General features: G+C 51.6%; 1 protein-coding gene and 2 long non-coding RNA genes across 13 annotated transcripts in view; 1 reads left to right on the plus strand and 2 right to left on the minus strand.

The window, feature by feature from the left end:
- Positions 1–21,624, minus strand: part of AEN (apoptosis enhancing nuclease) — a 40,202-nt gene that overhangs the window by 12,029 nt on the left and 6,549 nt on the right. For 5 of the 10 annotated variants that reach the window (XM_032262456.1, XM_032262453.1, XM_032262454.1 and 2 more), the window contains exons 4-6: positions 9,312–9,915; positions 6,278–6,478; positions 3,516–5,690 (exon numbers count right to left, since the gene is read on the minus strand). In XM_032262456.1, the coding sequence (XP_032118347.1) occupies positions 5,454–5,690; positions 6,278–6,478; positions 9,312–9,851 (978 nt within the window). In that variant the 5' untranslated portion in view covers positions 9,852–9,915 and the 3' untranslated portion in view covers positions 3,516–5,453. Of the gene's footprint in view, positions 1–3,515; positions 5,691–6,277; positions 6,479–9,311; positions 9,916–13,821; positions 14,194–20,711; positions 21,573–21,624 lie in introns of those variants that run through there. The other 5 variants (XR_004264070.1, XM_032262457.1, XM_032262458.1 and 2 more) reach the window with 5 other exon arrangements.
- On the plus strand, positions 5,771–8,112 carry LOC116539483. Of its 2 annotated transcripts, none has more exons than XR_004264075.1 (3): positions 5,771–5,967; positions 7,153–7,240; positions 7,698–8,112. It is a non-coding gene; the product is annotated as an uncharacterized LOC116539483 (long non-coding RNA). The 2 variants fall into 2 exon arrangements; XR_004264074.1 differs by having other exon boundaries at positions 7,795–8,112.
- LOC116539484 lies at positions 11,340–14,207 on the minus strand. Its single transcript, XR_004264076.1, has 2 exons — positions 14,144–14,207; positions 11,340–12,366 (listed from the first exon to the last, which is right to left on the minus strand). It is a non-coding gene; the product is annotated as an uncharacterized LOC116539484 (long non-coding RNA).

A 21,624-nucleotide genomic window follows, 5' to 3' on the forward strand; every position in this document is an offset into this window, starting at 1 on the left:
GCCCCCCAGCACCTAGGACCCTGCCTGGGTCCAGCTGAACTGTTTTCAAGCGTATTGTGTGCTCTGATGGATGCCAACCACTGGAGGCTCAGCACCCAGAGAGAAGCCCGACCCCAGCCAGGGTTTCCCAGTGCCGATGCTCCGGTTTTAACTGGCGTCATCCACTGGCAGGCTTTGCCCACAAATCCTCTTGGATCAGGTGACAGCAGGAGAGTGAGTCACTCGGCGCAAACTTGTCAGCCTTTCAAGACATATATCCAGTTACAGCTGACCATCTGTAATCACCACAGCAGGTCCAAGTCGGCCACTCTGTGGCCCTCCCTGAATCCACAGCACTGGCCTCAGGACACAGGCTGAGACACTGGAGGGTGAGAGGCACCTCTCCCCACAGGGGACATGTTCTCCCATCCCAGCCACCTCCATCCCTGCTGGGCACGTACCCCTAAAATGTGTATGTGTATTCCTAAATGGTGGTCAGCCCTTGAACATGGACTTGAACTGCATGGGTCCACTTACATGCAGACTTGTGTCAATCAATATATTGCAAATTTTGGGGGAGATTTTTCAACAATTTGGAAAAACTCAGATGAATTGCATAGCCTAGATATATCGAAGAAGCTAGGTATGTCGTGAATGTATAAAATACATGTAAATACTAGTCTATCACTTACTACGATAAATTATGCACATATATTATTAAAGGGTAAAATTTAACAAAACTTACCTACAGCCCATACACGGCACCATTCTCAGTCAAGTGAAATGTAAACAAATGCAAAGATGCAGTCTTAAGCCATAACTGCATAAAATTAACTTCAGTACATAGCGTACTAATGTTCACGTAGCCACTTCCTGTTATTGTAGTGAGCTCGAGTGTTGCAAACATCTACTTAAAACGTGTGATAGTAATCATCCCCACAGGAGCAGTGCATATCCAGTAAATCTGGTATCCCAGTAAAAAGTGATCTCTTGCAGTTTTTGTGGTATTTTTCATCATGCTTAGTGCAATTCTGTAAACCTTGAATCACACCACGGGACCCATGAGTGCCATCCCTGATGCTGGAAGTGCTCCCAAGACGCAGAAGAGTCATGACATTACAGGAAAAATCTGAATTGCTGGATATGTGTTATAGATTGAAGTCTACAGCTGTGGTTGCTGCCATTTCAGACAGACGGTTCATCTTGTATGTAAGTAAAAAACTTAGATACAGTACTACTGAAATACATTTTATCTTATTTTTCTCTAGCTTACTTGATTATAAGAATACAGGATATAGCCGGGCGCGGTGGCTCAAGCCTGTAATCCCAGCACTTTGGGAGGCCGAGGCGGGTGGATCACGAGGTCAAGAGATCGAGACCATCCTGGTCAACATGGTGAAACCCCGTCTCTACTAAAAATACAAAACATTAGCTGGGCATGGTGGCGCGTGCCTGTAATCCCAGCTACTCAGGAGGCTGAGGCAGGAGAATTGCCTGAACCCGGGAGGCGGAGGTTGCGGTGAGCCGGGATTGCGCCATTGCACTCCAGCCTGGGTAACATGAGCGAAACTCCGTCTCAAAAAAAAAAAAAAAAAAGAATACAGGATATAACACATACAACATATAAGATGTGTTATTCAGCTGCCTGTTATCAGTAGCGCTCCCAGTCAAAAGCAGGTTATTACTCGTTGAATTCTGGGGGAATCGAGTTATGTGCACCTTTTTTATTGTATGGGGAGTCAGCATCCCAATCCCTATGTTGTTCAACGGTCAACTGTATATGCTACAGGTTGAACCATAAGAAACAGTGGGGCTGGGGCTGGGCACCATGGCTCGTGCCTGTAATCCCAGCACTTGGGGAGGCCAACGCGGGCAGATCCTGTGAGCTCAAGAGTTCAAGAACAGCTTGGGCAATGTAGCCAGACCTCATCTCTACTAAAAACAGAAAAATCAGCCAGGTGTGGTGGCGCGTACCTGTAGTCCCAGCTACACTTTGGAGGCTTAGTTTGGAGGATCACTTGAGCTGGGGAGGCTGAGGTTGCAGTGAGCTAAGATTGCACCACTGCACTCCAGCTTGGGTGACAGAGTGAGACCCTGTCTCAAAAACAAAAAACTGTAGGCCAGGCGCGGTGGCTCAAGCCTGTAATCCCAGCACTTTGGGAGGCTGAGGCGGGTGGATCACGAGGTCAAGAGATCGAGACCATCCTGGTCAACATGGTGAAACCCCGTCTCTACTACAAATACAAAAATTCAGCTGGGCATGGTGGCGTGTGCCTGTAATCCCAGCTACTCAGGAGGCTGAGGCAGGAGAATTGCCTGAACCCAGGAGGCGGAGGTTGCGGCGAGCCGAGATTGCGCCATTGCACTCCAGCCTGGGTAACAAGAGCGAAACTCCGCCTCCAAAAAAAAAAAAAAAAAAAAAAAAAAAAAAAAGAAAATGCTGGCCAGGTGCAGTGGCTTACCTATGTAATCCCAGCACGCTGGGAGGCCCAAGCAGGAGGGTCACTTGAGGCCAGGAATTCAAGACCAGCCTGAGCAACATAGTGAGACCCCGTCTTTACAAAAAAAATTTTTTTTAATCTGCCAGGCATTGTGGCACGTGCCTGTAGTCCCAGCTACTTGGGAGGCTGAGACAAAAGGATCACTTGAGCCCAAGAGTTTGAATCCAGCCTGGGCAACAGTCTCTTAAAAAATAAAATTCTGACACACGCCACAACATGAAGACACTAAGTGAAATAAGCTAGTCACAAAGTGACCAGTACGGTATGATTCCAGCTGTATGAGCTGTCTAGTCAAATTCATAGAAATAGAAAGTAGAATGGTAGTTGGCAGGGAATTGACAAAAGGGGGAAACGCAAAGTTTCAGTTTCACAAGATGAAAAAGGTCGAGATTTGTTTCCCAACAAAGTCAAAGTCAATACAGATATAAACTACTGAACCGGACACTAAAAGCAGTTAACACAGTAAATTTTGTTATGTGTATTTTGCTACAATTAAAAACTTTTAAAGTGAGTAGCCCTTCAAGGAGAAATTAAAAAGTTAAAACAAACATGGCCAGGTGCAGTGGCTCCTGCCTGTGATCCCAGCACTTTGCGAGGCCAAGGTGATGGATTGCTTGAGTCCAGGAGTTTGAGACCAGCCTGGCTAACACAGTGAAAACCCGTCTACTAAAAATACCAAAAAAAAATTTGCCGGGCGTGGTGACATATGTCTGTCATCCCAACTACTTGGGAGGCCAAGGTGGGAGGATCTCCTGAGCCAGGGAAGTCGAGGCTGCAGAGAGCCATGATTGCACCACTGCATTCCAGCCCCAGCCACAGAGTAAGACCCTGTCTCAAACGAAAAACAAAACTTGTGCTCTGTCATATGGAAATAAGAAATCAATTATCTAAATTCTGTAGCTCTGCTATTTGCTTGCCGCAGCCCATGGCATCCTCTTGAAAACTGCCCTCTCGAAGGCCAAGGCACCCAGCAAGGCTTAGTCCCAGTCCCTTCCCAAACCCCAGCTTGAGAATTCTCAGAAAGGGCCACCTCAGCCACTTTTCCAATTGTGTTTTATTCCAGAACAAACGGTTTTACACCAAAGCTGATCTTAAGTAGTACATTTTCCCACTGATAACAGCACATCTTCTTTCAACCCCAGACCAAGGGATCGAAGCTATGCTCAACTGAGTTTCACATTAGCTACCGACTTTTAAAAAATCCAGAACCAAGTCCTGGAGCCAGGCCAGATGTGGTAAGAGACTCAGCCAGCCCCTTTCTCCGTGCTGTCCTGATAGGGAGGGAGCCAGTGACTGGACAATCTAGAACCCTGTTTGTGGAACACGGGGCTTCAGCTGAGGGTGGGGTAGTGTGATGTCAGCACTGTTTCTACCTCCCTGTCCCCTGTGCTGCTTTGCTCTGTTGTCACCTCCCAGTGTTGGGACCCTGACCAGAATCCACACCTGCACCTGCTGGCCACAGACAAGACACACAGATAACCGTGACCCTCCCTCTGTGTCCTCACCAGGCCAGTGCCCCACCACTGCTGGAAACAGCCAAAAGCCGGAGCAGCTCTGTGTGAGCCACAGCTGTCCAGCCTGTGGACTCGGGTTATCCTGAAGAGGTTCCAACAAATCCTCGAAGAATAAACAATGTTGTGGCCCTATTTTGGGCTTAAAAAATAAAGGAAAAACAGAAGCTCACAGTGGCTGTGGCTCACCACGCGCCAGGCACTGTGTGAAACGGTTTAGATTTAGTGCTCATCACAACCCTGTGAGGTAAGCCGCACCACTATCCCCATTTTACAGACGAGGAAACAGCAGGCTCAAGAGTGACGCCCCTCACTTGCCTAAGGTCTCAGAGCTAAGTGGCGGCAAAGATGGGGCCCCAAGGTCTGTGTGACCTGAGCTCTCGGTTACCCAATACTTCACAGCTGTCACTTAGGAAACAAGAGAACACTTTTAGAAATAGGAGAAAACCCATTAGCCACAGTGATTGTCAAGGAGCTGAGGGGGCACCAGACCAGGTTCAAGGCCACTGCTTCCCTGGCAATGCCCCGCCCCGCCCCAGGAGACACGCAGATTCCACTCCCTGAGACGAGTGGCCCTGCTCTTAATAAAGGTCAGGCACAGTTCTGCACAAAGGCCCAGAATTCAAACCGCTGTCTTGTGTCTCTGCATTTGCTTAAGTGCCCAGTACTGGGTGGATTGGGGAAATCCCTGATTTGGGTCAAAATAAATATGCCAGGTCTCGTCCAAAGCTCACCTGCCGTCCCTCCTCCCTGAGCTGGGCCTGGGGTCTTCTGTTGCCAAGCATGTGAAGGGGCCAGCTCCCCACAAGAAGCATGTGAACTCTGCTGTTCCACTGTAGCCTAGCAGGGAGCTGACAGGCCATGAGGAGCGGAGTTCCTACGACGGCTACAGCCGGAGCTCCAGATCAGGGAGGGGGAAAGAAATGTCTCCTTTAGGACTTAACTGTTTAACTTCAGGGCATATTTGTTCTGAACCCAAAACTGAGTGGAGGAAGAGGTAGACCACAAAAGAGAACTTTACCCCCTGTCATTGAGCTGGGGTGAGGGAGCTCCAGGATACCGACATCCCCAGAGAGGGTGATATGATCCCTTTCAGTAGCACAGTGTGACTCAGGAGATCTGGGGGGGTGGGGAAGGCCGCGACAACCGGGGCGGTCAGTTGGCACATTCCCTACTCCTGCTGGGCCCTGGAAGATGGTCCACCTGACATCTCCATGGAGCCTATAAAGTGCCATTAGCAAAACCACAGGAGTCAGGAGAAAGAACCAACAGCCCTGGAGAGATGGCGGGCTATGCTGTGAGCGGACGGGGTCAGCTTAACAGATGGCCCAACATCTCTGGCCCTGGGGCTGGCTCACTGCATCCTGCCCCACCCTACCCAAGAAGGAGCGCCTGCTGCTGTCCTGGCCCCCACTTCCTACTGGCCACATGGGCAGACCAGCCAGGGAGCCCCACCCCCTTCTCAATCCCTTCTGTCCCGTGCTTCCCCATCTCCGCCTCTGCTGCCGCGGGCCGGGTCCTCGGGCCAGTACTGGTCCTCCATGTACTGCTCCATGTCTGTGCTGCTGTCATGTTCTCTGTCCTCAGGGCGGGTCCAGAGGCTGCAGGCCTCCTGCTGTTCCCACTGCAATTCCACCAGCCGGTAGAGCTCCATGGCCGTCGTGGCATCTTCTACTGACGAGTGCCCGTGCTGGCCCACCTGCTGACGAGAGCCGACACATGACTGCCTGGAGCCCGGGGAGACGCCTGCTGCTCCAAGAAGCGAGGCCAGTTTCCCAGTGCTCTGTGCAGGCCCGAGAACACGTGCGCTCAGAATGGAGGTTCACAGAAAAGGGAGGGAACCTCAACTGCATCCCACAAACCATCCAGCTTCTCCAAGCCTGCTTTCCTCAAATATAAGGCGTGCTAAAAATCTCTTACTGCAAAGGCTTGCAGACCAGATGAATAATAAATGTGAAGCCCAGCAGGAGCAAGAGGTACTGGCTCCTCCTGATCAAAGGCTGTGTGTCTGGGTGTAGGGGATGAGAGACCATCCTTCAGGGATGCGGGGACAGAGCCAAGAGTTAGGCAGGGGACAGATCTGGAGGAGATCGGCCTGGGAGAATGTGTTTTGAGAGAATGGCAGTACACACTGGGGAAGAAGGATCACGGGGAGAAGCACCTGGGGCTGCATGTACAGGTGGGACACCCGTTTAGGCAAGCTCCCTGGACCTGGACTGGGGAAGAAAGAATGCCAGGGAGGCCAGGCGGGCCTCCGCGCCTTCCAGCCACTCTCCTGCCACGCACCTGGATCCTCTTGTGCAGCAGCTGCAGGGCCAGGTCCTTCAGAGAGACCCGGGCCCGGGTGTGGAGGCCAGGCTGGCTGAGGAAGTTGGGGACATAGGTGGTGTCCCGGGTCTGGCTCCGAGGGTGGACGTACTTGAGGGCCTGGAAGTCGTTGTGCAGTGCATGCCCCACCACCACCTTGCCCTTCAGGAGCTTAAGGATCTGTGAGCAGAGAGAGGAGTCAGGGAGGTCGCCCCCACAACAGGCTGGCAGGAGACATGCCCCGGGATCCCCTGGCCAATAGGTGCACGGATCCCTGTGGAGGGAGGAAGCACAGAGCGGGGAGATGATAAGCTCCAGTCAACCATGCTGCCCGAGTCTGAGCCCACGCCCTTCTACTGACTATACGCACGGGCGTACCTAAGTCCTCAGCACCTGTCAAAGGGGAGCGCGGCCAGCAGCATTCCGTGGGGCAGCTGTAGGACTAAAGGACTAAAGGAGGTCATGGATGGAAGTCTTCCTGCCACTAGATACAAGCAACTCTACGGCTGGCGTAGGCTCCCAGCCTGGAAGACACCCCCAGGTCACCACACCTCCCACCCCGCCTAGCTCCTCCCCAGGTCCTACCATGCTGCAGGTCCGGGCTTTACTTTACCCGCTCAGGAGGCCTTCCCATGACTCCCCCATCTACATCAGGACCCCCGCTGCTCTCTGCATTTCATACTCTCTCCTTCAACAGCCGTCACACTTTCTAACCAGCCTCACCCCCACTGTAAGGTCTGAGTGAGGGACCATGTTTGCTTGACTTGATTACTGATGCTAGGAACGCATCACATTTCTTCTTCTTTTCCATGCCTATCTCTTTCATTTACTGATTTATTATTTACTTATCACAGGAGGTGATCAATATCAATAGAGACCAGCTGGGTGAAGTCAACAGAACCGTGCCTGTCACTGGTAGACACACCATAAGCAACAGCTCTTGTGAGTAGTCAGGGACATAATCCCTGTCTTCAGGACTCTGCCCCCTTGTCCCACTGTGTGCCAACTCCTCCCCACCCTCTTTTTTTTTTTTTTTTTTTTGGGACAGAGTTTCGCTCTCGTTACCCAGGCTGGACTGCAATGGCGCGATCTCGGCTCACCGCAACCTCCGCCTCCTGGGTTCAGGCAATTCTCCTGCCTCAGCCTCCTGAGTAGCTGGGATTACAGGCACGCGCCACCATGCCCAGCTAATTTTTTGCATTTTTAGTAGAGACGGGGTTTCACCGTGTTGACCAGGATGGTCTCGATCTCTTGACCTCGTGATCCACCTGCCTCGGCCTCCCACAGTGCTGGGATTACAGGCTTGAGCCACCGCGCCCGGCCTTCTCCCCACCCTCTTAACCTGCTCTCCTGCTCAGCTCTGGCCGCCTGGACAATGTGTTCCTCCCCTCCCTGCCAGCTGCCCTCCCCACACACCAGGGAGGCCACGTCCAGGGCCATGGGCCAGCAACCCCCTCCAGCCCTCTTAGCCAGGCTTGGGCTTCCCTTATCACCAGCTGCAGGCCTCCACCGCCCACCTCTGCCGGCAACATACGGTTTATCCCGAAACCCAGCATTCAATGCAGATGGATGAGATGCATTGAGGCTTTACGGTAGGGGTGTGCCACCATGCTGGTCACCGACCACGCTGCCCCTCCCCGCAGTCAGCCACGAAGCGGAAAGAGATGAAGCATACCCACACTGGTCCAGAGTCTGGGCAGACAAAAAGTGGCCCTGCTCTTGGGAGCCCACCCACCCGGTCAATGGAAGGCACCAAGGAGCTGGAGGGTTCACCACACCTCCCCTCCTGTTGCTGCTCTTCCTGATCTGCCTGGTTGCTGTATAAAATAACCTCCAGCCATTCAAAGGAACGCTCAGGCCAGTATTTCCCAACCTCGCCTCATCCCAAGAATAACCCAGAAGTGTTCAAAAGTGGTTCTGTTATAAGGCTTGTGTAGAAAGAGCCAATTTGTCTCAATGCAACTGATGTATGACACATTTTGAGAACAACGCAAATTTCACCCCTGCTTATGCTTAATTTCATCCCTGAGAAACACTGAGTGAACGCGGAAAACTGCACCCAGCTGAACTGAGCCAGGAGGGAGTACACAATACGCACACAGCCCAAACATCACCCAGCAACCCGGTTCACCCGCGTGATGAGCCACACCCATCCACAGCGGGTGCTGCACTTCCTGTCTGACTTCAGAGAACTCCTGACTACTCAGTAACTAGCTGCAGGTCCTCTTCCAGGTGAAGTGCCGTACTTACTGGTGTATTGTGCATTTCTGAACCATTTCAGATGTGTGGAATAAGAAAAAAAAAAAAAAGAAACATGATGTGTAAAACTGGACTACCACTTTTATTTGGTTTCTATCTTTTTATTTTTGGGGTGTCACTGACGGTCTTTATCCCCTTCCTCCATTTCCCCGCAAGCCCTGTGGCTTTATGGTGCACGTCTGCAGTGTGATGATTTTAACGGGGTCCAGGTCAGAGCCCTTGCCAAGCCTACTGGATCAGTCTCTATGGAGGGGACTGGGGACAAGGATCCTAGATTGCTGAAAAGGCCTTACGTGTTTCCTGAGGTCAAGTGTGTTTGGGAATTCCTGGTACATCAGTATGGTCCCAACGACTCATTTAATTTTTTCTAAGCGCTAAGAAATTAACATGAGGAAATACGCCAAAACATGAATACTTGAACGTGATGTCACTGTGGGCTTTACAAATTTTATATCAACGCATACAACTTTTATAACAGAAAGCAAGCTCTGAAATGTAAGCTGTTCATCACCCTCCAGTTGGTGCAGCCTTTCTACACTGTCCTGTGCGACAGGCCAGCAATCCTTACCCGCAGGCAGGGTCAGGATTTTATTTTTCTTCCCCCTATTCTCTGGAGAAGGAACCTATTGATTGGAGCAGTTAGGTGACTTTCCCAAGGTTTGCTGCCCCCAGTGCGGCTAAGTGGTGACTCAAACCCAGGGTGGCTCTTTCCAGCCCACCACACCTCCCAAACAAGTCCCCACCCTGCCCTTACCTCTTTCTGGGCCACCTGGAAGGGGATGGCCTTGCGCATGTGCTGGCGTGTGATGCCACTCCAGCGAGTACGGTAGTCAACGACGGGCATCTCAGGCCTGATGTACTTGTCGTAGAGAACATCGCCATAATAACTCACCACGGAACAGCGGGCCAGCTCGCTCACCCGCCCTCGGGGTCCTGTGCCCACCATCTCACAGTCAATAGCCACACACTTGCTGGGCCAGGGCCCTGAGGCTTTCCTGGGGGCAGGCCTTCTGCTGCATGCAGCAGCACCAGACCCAGCCCTTGGACACTGCTTCCCACTGCTGGCAGCTTCAGGAGCTGGCGCCGCCCCCAAAGGTGTGGGCAGTGGGGAGGACCCTGGTTCTGGAGGCATGCTCAGCAGCCCCTGCTCCTGCAGCAAGGCCTTCCGGGCCATGAACCTCTGGTGCTGTCGGCTCCTTCTCTTGTGCCTTCTCCGAAGCACATCCTTGGCATTGGGGATGGTGAGGGAAGGGCACAGGCACTGAGCAGACTCAGGGGCCTCCCGGGGCACCATTCCAGTCAGCTCACTGCTTGGGGCAAGGGAAGCCTGGGTAGTAATCTTCCAACGGGGCAGCAGCCTGGAGAGAGAACACACAGGTAGAGGGGCTGGGTGAGGGTGTGCCAGGCAGCCCGCCCACCCTCCTCCCTGCGGTGCTCCCAGAGCCCTGCACTGTAGCTGGCGGCTCCCACATTGAGTCGAGGACCCATTTCACCAATAAACGCACTCATACTGTGAACACATGCAAATCACCGCACTACACAGCATCACTCAATCTGCTCAATGACCTGAACAAACATCATCTTCATTTTCCACGTAAGAAACTGTACCACAGAGGTGAAGAAACCTGCCCAATGAGCAAAAGCCAAAGGCTGATAGGAACCCAGAATCCACAGCCTCAACCTCAAACCATGATCAAGTCTTTTTCCGCTGTGATTTTTAGCTAAGGAAGCATCAGACTTTGACAGTGTTATGGTTACAGGAAAATAAAGATTACAGAAACTGTATAGCCCTTTCTAAGAAATCTTTTTTTGAAATACGAAGACACAGATCCTTAGCAGAATCTGGAGAAGAAATTTCACAGGAAGCCCCCAGTAATCGTATTTGTGTGTAATATGTTGACCAAATGTAATTTCCTTTTTTTTTGAGATTCCTCTGTCACCCAGGCTGGAGTGCAGTGGCATGATCACAGCTCACTGTAGGGCTCAAGTGATACTCCCACGCCTGGCTAATTTTTTTGTATTTTTAGTAGCAACATTGCCCAGCTGGTCTTAAACTCCTGGACTCACACTTTGGCCACCTAAAGTGCTAGGATCACAAGCGTGAGCCACCGTGTCCAGCCTTTAAATGTAATTTCTTTACCAGACTTTGTAGTTCATTAATCACCACAGCATCTACAAACATTTAGAAGTCCTAATCTGAAGCACTTGCAGATTTCTGTGGCGGGATCCCACCCAGTGAACTGCAGGCCCTCATCACTGAATGCTAGGATAAGAGAAGATCTTGCACACCGCTGCTGTATATTGGATGTTCATGTGAGTCTGCAAAATCCAGCATCTTCCCAACAGCCAAAGCCATAGCTTGAAAAGCCTGTTTCATTTGTTATGCCAAGTCAGTACCTTTTTAACAGATCAAACAAACTAGCGCTTTGAAGTCAGGCAGACAAGGGTTTAACTCAGCTTTTTTTTTTTTTTTTTTTTTTTTTTTGAGACGGAATTTTGCTCTTGTTGCCCAGGCTAGAGTGCAGTGGCGCCATCTCAGCTCACTGCAACTTCTGCCTCCCCAGTTCAAGCGATTCTCCTGCCTCAGCCTCTCGAGTAGCTGGGATTACAGGCATGCACCACTACACCTGCCTAATTTTTGTATTTTTAGTAGAGACGGGGTTTCACCATGTTGGCCAGGATGGTCTCAGATTCCTGACCTTGCGTGATCCATCTGCCTCAGCCTCCCAAAGTGCTGGGATTACAGGCATGAACCACGTGCCCAGCCTAACTCAGCTTTTTATAAGTTACCTAAACTGCTGAGTTTCAGTTTTCAGGCACGTAAAATGATCCTACCACCCCCTCTCCTGTGTGAAGAGGAAATGACACAATTATCTTCCTGTATTCTAAACAGTACGCAGGGGCTCAATAACCAACTGCTCCTGACTCTACCCAGTGGTTGGCAGCCAGCTCTTCTCAGGCCACAGCAGCCCCCGCCCGGACACACTGACCTTTCCTAGCCCACAGGTCTTCTGCTGCTCCCTTGCCACTCACAGCCCTCCTGCCCTTTCAGACTCAGCTACTGTTTTGCCACCACCCAGAAGCCCTTCTGGAAGAACCTTTATCTCACTGGGTTGCACAGACCAATGCCACACTGAGGCTCTCCGGGGTCTCCACTGTGCCAGGTGCTGGGCAGCTGCAAAGATGGATCCTAAACTCCGAGAAGTTTCATCTCACGGCAGAGACCGACACCAAATAGAAGGTGTGTTAAGAGCTAGATTAGAGGAGCTAGGGAGGCAAAACAGGTTTTCTGGAGGCTTCCTGGAAGAGGCTAAATCTGTGTGCATGTAAAATAGCAACCTTCCAGGTGGAAGGGAGAGGAATCAGTGGCCATGTTAGCGGCAAAGGTCTGAAAAAGGAGTCGAGGAAGAGGGCCCACCAGCACCCTGAAGCCACTGGGGTGTAGAGCATAAGGTGGGTCATGCTGGAGGGGCTGCTCTCCTCTCCTTTGTACCATTTCATCTTCTGGTCCCCACTCCGGTGGCCCTTCCACTAGCCACTCCTGCCCCAATCTTGTGTCCCCTGAATTGGTCTCTACTGGCCAAGCAAGCGGGGGAGCCCCAGAGGCACCTACGGAGGTCACTTAAATATCCCACAGTAGCCCTGACCCAGGACATTAACAGTCTAGCTGGGGAGCAAAGAAATTCACCCCTCTGTGCTGAGCTCTATAGCACAGTTAGAGAATTATTACACCCTTCAAAGTCCATTGGTAAACACAGTCTACCTCAGAGCTGTCTGAAGGCAGATTAGAGCCTTGACTGTCTCTGTCACTTCCCCAACAGCCAGCCTAGAAGCCAGCACAGGGCAGGTCCTCTTCAGAAGAGTATTAGAAGAGGTCTGGAGAAGGTGAAAACCTGAGCAATAGCAGCAGAGATGAAGAGCAATGGGAAGTGGGCGGGAGCTGAGGTCAATTGCCAGGTTTGATGATGCCAGCATTTGCATAAAGACTCCCCGCACTCTAGGGCAGGACCAGGAATCCTGACTGACTCAGCCCGACCTGACCCATCCTGACTCATCCATCCATCCTGCTTGCTCATCCCATTCTTTCCAGGAGAAAAGGTCTCTTTTAAAAAGGTTTCAGCTGTAACCAACTTCCTCAGATTGACAGTCACATCTTAGAACTGACAAATTCGGAACCTCAATTTGCCTCAGCCCAGCAACAGGAGCAAAAAGCCGAAGAAGCCCAATGCCGACCCTGCTAATAACTAATTTGGGAGAGGGGGATGGGAGGTAACCCCCTCCTTTCTCTGTGAAGGGCTGAGGACTAGAGTGAGTGGTTTTCCTGACCCTACTGGCAAGGTTTTAAAGAAGCCAGAAATTAAGATATCTGAGAAAAGGTGTCTATGGCCTCCTACTTCAAGAGATAAAAGCAGTGCTTTTCCAAGCACCCTGACCTGGCTGACTCTCAAAACCAACAATCATCAAGGACACACATCTTTGGGGGCTCAAATGTAGCTCAGTGAAGCTGGAGAGAAGTTCCGCTCACATAACACAACCCTTTCATCAAGGACAAATACAAGCTTTTCTCCAGCCTGGACCCAGCACTCTGAGAATCAAACACCGGCCCTTCAGGCAGGGGGTCTCTGGCCTAAAGGAAGGGTCCCAGCTGCAGAGTGAACGGAGCAAAGGCCCCAAAGGAACCACTAAGTCAGAATCCTCAGTGGCATCAGAGCCACCAAACTGCTGGCTGATCAGGAGGGCAGAGGGCAGTTCTAGATAGACCTTGCTCTAGGACTAAACAGCCAGACGATCTGGGGCAAATCAATGTCCCTTCAAGTTCAGCCGACGGCTGTGAATTAGATCAGGGCTTCCCAAAAGTAGTTAATTACTGTACCAGAAGACATCTGATAAAAGACCGATTATCCGGCCCACTCCCAAACCGTGCTAATTGCCGTTTTGGGAAAAGGGGCTTGATAACCTAGATTTTTTGGGGGGTAGGACGAAGTTTTGCTCTTTTTGCCCAGACTGGAGTGCGATGGCACGATCTCTGCTCACCGCAACCTCCCGGGTTCAAGCGAGAGCATCTGGATTTTTTAAAAGAGCGTGCACGACCCTCAAGCCACGATTCCGATAATCGCCCAAATCGGAGAAAACCTGGCTCGATAAGGTCCCCTGCGCTGCTAAAAAGCCCACGGCACGACGACAACAAAAGTCTGCTATCCCCGCACGACCTCCCCGCCCGCGGGCGTTCTCCCAGGCGTGGCGCGTGGGCCGCCTGATCTCACCGGGAAGGACTCGGGCGTTGGTCACTTGCTGGCGTGACCGCTGGGCCGAGTCCCAACACCCAGCGCCGCCCCCCGGCCCTGGACCCCGAGCGGAGCGAGCACTGGGACAGGCGGCGCCCGGCCTGCTTTTCTGCGGGCCAGTGGAGCAGGGTCAGCCCAGCTCAGGCGTCCCCGCCGCGGGCAGCCGCGGACACAGCGCGCGGGGCCTTCACCCGCGACCAGCGGCCTCAGCCCTCCCGACCCCGCCGCCCCGGAGCAGGGTCCCGGATCTCACCGTAAGCCCCACGCGTCTCTTCCGGTCCGCACGTGGCTTCCCGAGGACCGGCGGCTCCTACATGCCCGGGCAAGCCCGGCTCCGACTGCCCGCCTATTGGCTCGCCGGACGGCAGCGCCCGCCCAAGGCCTCTTCTGATTGGCCTAGCCTGCCCGGGGGCGGGGAGGCGGGCGAGAGCCGAAGGGGAGGGACTTCTGAAGGGGGCGTGGCTCGCGCAGGGAGCCCACCACACTGGCGGGAAGCTTTAAAAAGAAGGGAGGGGAGCCTGGCCCCCTCTGGTCCCCGCTGGCTCCCAGCCACTCCGCTCGCTGGGTCGGGATGTGGCTCCTGTGGGTCCCCTGCCAGGAAAGGCCGGATAACACAGAGTACACCCACGTCTTCAGATTGGGAACACCAGCCCCAACCTCCTCCGCTGTTCTGGCATTCAGTGAAACAATACACACAGTGGTCACTAAGTAAACACCGCGTCAGCGCTACTTTTTCATTTATTCTTTTGCAAAACTTGACTCATAAGTATTAAGTTCCTACGTGGGCGTGGCAGTGGGATGCACAGTATAAACACATAAGCATCTTGAGTTGATTATGTTACTTTAAAAATGAAGGCCAGGGGCGGTGGCTCACGGTTGTAATTCTAACACTACGAGAGGCCAAGGCAGGCGAATCACCTGAGGTCACAGGTTTGAGACCAGCCTGGCCAACATGGAGAAACCCTATGTCTACTAAAAATACAAAAGTAGCCAGGCGTGGTGGTGGGCACCTGTAATCCCAGACACTCAGGAGGCTGAGGCACGACGATCTGTTGAATCCTAGAGACAAAGGTGGCAGTGAGCCGAGATCACACCACTGCCCTCCAGCCTGGGCGACAGCGCGAGACTCTGTCTCAGTAAATAAATACATTAATAAATGAAGGTAGGCACTCTGGCACATGCCTGTAGTCACAGCTACTTTGGAGGCTGAGGTAGGAGGATCCCTTGAGGAGGGCAGAAGCTCGAGGCCACAGTGCACTCTAACTGTGCTACCCTCCAGCCTGAGCAACATAGTGAGACCCCACCTCTGCAAAAAATAACTAAATGAAAATGAATAATGTTGGTATCAAATCACTATGATATTTAGACTCCATTGCATTTATTTAATGGCACATTTTTAAGATGTCCGTATTTGCAGATGCTCCTGACTTAACAAGGTCATGTCCTGATAAACCCATTGTAATTCACAAGTTGAAAATGCACTTAATACATTTAACTTAGCAAACATCCATAGCTTAGCCTGATACACCTTAAATGTACTCACAACATTTACATTGGCCTACCGTTGGGCAAAATCACCTAACACAAATGTTATAATCAAGTACTGAATACGTCACATCATTTATTCAAGACTATACTGAAAATAACAGAATGGCTGTATGGGCACTTGAAGTAAGGTTTCTACTAAATGTGTATTGCTTTTGCACTATTATAAAGTTGAAAAATGTTAAATTGAGCCATCATAGATCAGGGACCATCTATACTTACATTTATGATAAAAAATGTTTCTAAGTAAAAAAACTTGATGTCTAGGTATTCAGTAAGGGTGGTCTCACACTGGCATCTTGGCTATGGATGGTGATGCCTGCACCCCTCCTTTCTTAGGGAAGCCACTAAACTCACCCTCCAACTTCTGCTAGCTGTGTGACCTTTGACAAGGCACTTGACCTCGCTGAACCAAGTCAGCCCTTCACTTCTCCCCAGAAGCTGCAACTGGGTTGATAAAAATATCTCCTCCTAGGCCAAGCGCAGTGGCTCACACCTGTAATCCTAACGCTTTAGGAGGCAGAGGCGGGCAGATCACAAGGTCAGGAGTTCAATATCAACCTGGCCAACATGGTGAAACTCCATCTCTACTAAAAATACAAAAATTAGCCGGGCATAGTGGTGCGTGCCTGTAATCCCAGCTACTCAAGAGGCTGAGGCAGGAGAATGGCTTGAACCCAAGAGGCGGAGGTTGCAGTGAGCCAAGATGGCGCCACTGCACTCCAGCCTGGGTGACAGAGCAAGACTCTGTCTTGAAGAAAAAAATCTCCCTCCACAAAGATTAGGGCTCCTTTAAAACAGAGCTTGTTTGGACTGGGGACTGGTGGGGAAAAGCCCATGATCCAAACTCTGACCCCACGGACCCCATCCTTTCCCCCAATCTGAAAACACTTGCGGCATGACTTGACCTGTTTTACACTTGCGAATTGTTATGCTACAATCAAAGCACCATTCTGCCTGCCCCGTGTACCCATTTTGGGGACTTTTTGGGGTTCTGTGGGGATCCCTATGGTGCTGGACCAGGTGCAAACTTGAAAGAGAGTGCTGATCTGCTCAGTTTTTAGAGCAATTGCTCTCTATGTGTCGTCCTAGCCCAGCAAGCATGGGCATTTGCCTGGGAGTTTGTTGGATATGCTGACTCAGAAAATCAGGGTGTGGGGCCCAGAAAGTCGGGGGTGGGGCCCAGAAAGTTAGGGGTGAGATTGAGAAAATCAGGGTGTGGGGCCCGGTTTAACAGCTGATGAATAGCTAATCCCGAGGCACGTTCAAGTTTAGGATCCATTGTGTTGGAAAGTATGAAACTGACAACTCGCCCAGTGCTCAATGCGAACCGTGCGGTCGCTGTATACACACAGCTGCCTGCTCTCTTAGCTCTCTGGATCCAGCAGGGGCTGGACGTTGGACCTACCAGGACACAGCCTGGCACCAATACAATTAAGGTACCTTTGTGCCCTCCCCCAACTCCTGAGACTGTCCAGGATTCTCAAACCCAGGCTAAGTCTCACACGGCTAATCTTTTCATGGAAGACCGGAAGGATTTGATCCGGGGGGGTTATTCTCTGCCGTTGCTTGTTCCATTCCACTAGAGTGTTCTCACCTATAAAATTAATTCTTCCATCCGTGGTTGCCAGTCTCGACTCAACATGCTGAACTTTAAGAAAAAAAAAAAAAAAAACGCTTGGGTCACACCCCACGATTGTGATTTAACAGTTCTGGGGTGGGGCCTGAAAAGGGAGGCTTTTCAGTGTCCTCAGGTGTTAGTAGTTTGTGGCTGAGACAGAATTGCTGCTAAAGTGGAGTGACCTAAAGCTTCCAGCAGAGGACGCCGCCTCCCTGCTCATCCAGGGAAACCTGACTGCCGCAGTGCCATGGGAGGGGCTGGAAAGCTGGCTGCTGCTTAAACCAGGTGGATGCAGTTAAGGAGAGGGGCCAGATGCCCTAACCTTTTGTGTTGAGACTCCTAGAAAGTTACCTTAAAAACTGGTAAGTGAGGGCCAGACGCAGTGGTTTACGCTGTAATCCCAGCATTTTGGGAAGCCGAGGTGGGAGGTAGCTTGAGCCCAGGAGTTTAAGACCAGCCTGAGCAACACAGGGGGGCCCCTTCTCTACAAAAAATACAAAGATTAGCCAGGCGTGGTGGGGGGTGTCTGTGGTCTCAGCTGCTCGGGAGGCTGAAGGAGGAAGACAGCTGGAGCCCAGGAGGTCGGGGCTGCATTGAGCCGAGATCACACCTCTGCACTCCAGCCTGGGAGTGGGTCAAAGCCAGACCCCATTTCAAAACAAAACAAAATAAAAAAAGTAGTAAATTGTCCACCTTGCTGAGTGACCAAGAAATAAGTCACAATGTCTGCAGGCCTTGATTTCGGCATTTTTAAGTGGGGAAGGACTTGGTCTATATTCATTCTTCAATGTAAATTGAGGCCCCTCAAATGGGCAAGATACTGATTCGGGAGGAGGAGGATACACATTTTTTTTTTTTTTTTTTGAGACGGAGTTTCGCTCTTGTTACCCAGGCTGGCGTGATCTCGGCTCACCGCAACCTCCGCCTCCCGGGTTCAGGCAATTCTCCTGCCTCAACCTCCTGAGTAGCTGGGATTACAGGCACGTGCCACCATGCCCAGCTAGTTTTTGTATTTTTAGTAGAGACGGGGTTTCACCACGTTGACCAGGATGGTCTCGATCTCTTGACCTCGTGATCCGCCCGCCTCGGCCTCCCAAAGTGCTGGGATTACAGGCGTGAGCCACCGCGCCCGGCCCGAGGATACACATTTTAATGGGTTAAAATTCCTACAGGATAGGGGAGACTAACAGAAAGATGGTGATTTCCATTTGTTCCTGTTTCAGGAGTGCAGACTTGTGGGTACCCCAGGCTGGTGAAGAGGCCAACCATCAAAACTATGAAAGAGAAGGCAGAAGAGAACAATACGGGTGAATACCTATGACATTTTGTATTATGACACTTCACGTGCCTACTTATTATAACAACCTCGCAAGGTAGATGTGATCAATTCTATTTTATTGTTGAGGAACCTGAGACTCAGAGATGTTAAGTGACTGACTCAAAGTCACACAGCTCGTAAGCAGTGGAGCCAGGATTCAAACTGGGGTGTTTTTGACTTTAGAGCCAGGACGCCCCCCACCACTTAACAAGGGCTCTCTTAGCCATCCCTCAAATCAGGAATGCGCCCCACTTCCCTCCTCAGATACCTGTTTCACTGAGGCATGGTCTCTCCCTGTTCCATCCCCACACCAGCCCCAGATGCTGAGGGCTGCCTGGGAGAGACTCACTCCCCTCCTCTCCTGTTTTCCGGCTCTGCCCTTCTGCCCAATCTGGGCTTCTCTCCCGCTGTGAAGGACACACACCTGCTGAGTGACACCAATTTGCAGACTTCTCTAGTGTAAATGAGATTTCTAATAGGACTGGCTTCCCACTGGCTTCGGGCCCGGGTAGGGGTAAAGGGAAATGTAAAAGGCTGGAAGTGCGGAAGAATAGAGGCAGTTTGGAGGAGGAGAGGGAGCAGCAGAAGTGGAGGCAGCCACTGCCTCGGGTAGAAGTGAAGGGCTGACTTGGTTTAGAGAGGTCAAGTGCCTTACCAAAGCTCACACAGCTAGCAACCGGAAGAGGTAGAATGAGCTCAGCTGATGATTGCATTTTTAGCGTTCCCTAAAGGAGTAGAATCCCCAACCAAACTTAAGTTTGTAACGTGCTTTAGTGTCCTCTGCTATATGAACGGAGGAGGGTGGGAATATACTTAGGAATAGGGAGGGCATTTGTATTTGTTGCTTGACAAATTAATCTCCGCTGAAACTGTCAACAATGTGACTCCGTGCTCACCTTAGGGCAAGGTACCCGCCCCCCCTCGCCCCAGGCAGAGGCATCAAAAAAGCCTGGGAGGCTGGGGGAGGCAGCTGATCCTTGTAATAATCCCAGCACTTTGGGAGGCGGAGGCGAGGTGGGCAGATCACCTGAGGTATTGAGTTTGAGACCAGCCTGGCCAACATGGGAAAATCCTGTCTCTGCTAAAAATACAAAAAATTGGCTGGGCTGGTGGCATTCGCCTGTAATCCCAGCTAGTCGGGAGGCTGAGGCACAAGAATCACTTGAACCCAGGAGGTGGAGGTTGCAGTGAGCCGAGACTGCCCCACTGCACTCAGCCCGGGACAGAGCAAGACTCTGTCTCAAAAAAAAAAAGGCTGGGAAATGTTTCTTCTGATGACTCACTCTAATTGCATTCCTGCCACAGTGGGGGATGGCCCCCAAACACTGAGCTTTTTTTCCCTTGGCGACACCTCTGGATGGAGCAGCACAGAGGGAAAAAATTCCATACATGCAAGTCCACTCCCTCAGCTGTGGGGCAGGGACCTGACAAGCTCCGAGCTCAGGGGTGTCCTCTTTGCGGCCAGGTGCACCAAGCATCCGGAACCTCCGTCTCCAGAGCACGCCTCTTGATGCCTGCTTACTCTGTGGCTCTAGGGCCAGAGACAACGAGACCCTGAGCCCCGGGGTGTGGGGTCACCAGGTGCCTCCATTATAGGTGCCCCAAACTGGTTGTTGGGGGAATGAGTAATTAAGGAGGATTTTTCTCTCCCTGCCCCTCAGGCAGTGGTGTGGAAGCAGCCCACTGCTCCTTGAAGACAGAGACCCTGCCCCGCTTCCCTGCTCACCCCGGAGTTTGTCCATGTTTCTGGAAGAAGCGTGTTCAGGGTTGCTACTTGAGGTGTTCTCTAGGAAACACAAACGACACACAGAAAAAGAACACGTGGAAGGAGAACCAGAAAGGGGGGCTCCCCCCATGTCCCGCTCCCCGATGCGATGGCTGGCACCATTCGGGAGACTAGGATTTGTTGTTGAGCGCAGTAAGACAACAACAAAATCACAAGTCTTCCAGACGGGGCAGCCGGTCCACTCTGTATCCAGGCCAGCTCCGAAGGCGTTCAGCACCCACCTCCCCTCCCCTCGACACCGGGTCAGCGGTCTGGATGCTGCTGCCGGCCAGCGTTTGTCTGTCTCCCATTACCAAGTTCATCTCCTCTCAGCACCCCTCCCCACCTCAGAATTCCCCGGAGAAATTTCTTTTTTCTTTTCCTTTTTTTCTGGAGTGTTCTACTTTCTGTAATAAACATAGTTGTTTTGTTTGGCTTTGTTTTGTTGAGACAGGGGCTTGCTCTGTCACCCAGGCTGTAGCGCGGTGGTGCAATCACGGCCGGCTGCGGCTTTGACCTTCCAGATTCAAGTGATTCTTCCGCCTCAGCCTCCCTGGTAGCTGGGACTACAGCTGTTTTGTTTTGTTTTGTTTTAGTAGAGACAAGGTCTTGCTATATTGCCCAGGCTGATCTCCAACTCCTGGGCTCAAGTGATCCTCCTGCCTCAGCCTCTCAAAGTGCTGGGATGATAGGCACCCGATTTGAACATACTTTCTTTACAAATAGGGACATTTTATTTTTAAAGGGAAGCAGGCAGGTAGCTCATTTCTCTCTTTTCTTTACTAATCGTAAAGCGCCGAACTGCCACGGGGAAGGGAAAGAAGAGCTCAGAAAGGAGGACCCCTCTCTACCTGTGCCTCCGCTTCCTGGAAGTCTGGGGGCATGGCCCACGGTGCAAATTCTTCCAGTGTTTACTGAGTGCTGGGAGCACTGGAAGCACAGCTCAGAATGAAGTCAGAGTGGGGGTGCTGGGGTAAGCAGAGCAGAAAGAAAGCAACAGGGGAAATGGTTGTGGACAGGACGCTGGTGGAATCCCCTCCCCACAGGCACAACGCTAGGCTCCCTGGTTAATTTCCCTTGCAGTGTGGCACTGGTGGAGGAGAGGCAAGTCCCTGCTGCCTGGCCCAGCCTCTAATTGCGCTGGCAGGGCACATCCGCTCCTTAATTAGCAAAAGCCACAATATCCTGGTGGCTCAGAGAGCACGGCCCTAATTGTATTTCTGCAACAACTGAAGGATAATTACCCTTCCCTATTGGTGCTGCTTTTAATTCTCTCTCTTTTTAATTGTGACTGCTTCTTCTTTAGCCCACCCTTCCATCCTTGGATTTATTCTCTGTGCCCAGAATAGGAGAGGGCTTGCCTGGTGATGGAGATGCTCAGGAGCAGTGCAGGGGGCATGGAGAAGACCAGCAGTACCCAGCTCTGAGTCCCAACCCCTTCCAACTGTCAGCCTGAGACAGGGCACAGTTCTGCCATGGCCCTGAGGAAACCCAAGATGTTCTTTTGTGGAAGATGTAAGGGAGAGGTGTCCC

Source organism: Sapajus apella, unplaced genomic scaffold (assembly GCF_009761245.1).
Source record: "Sapajus apella isolate SASKATOON/1434 unplaced genomic scaffold, GSC_monkey_1.0 scaffold129, whole genome shotgun sequence".
Lineage (NCBI taxonomy): Eukaryota > Metazoa > Chordata > Mammalia > Primates > Cebidae > Sapajus > Sapajus apella.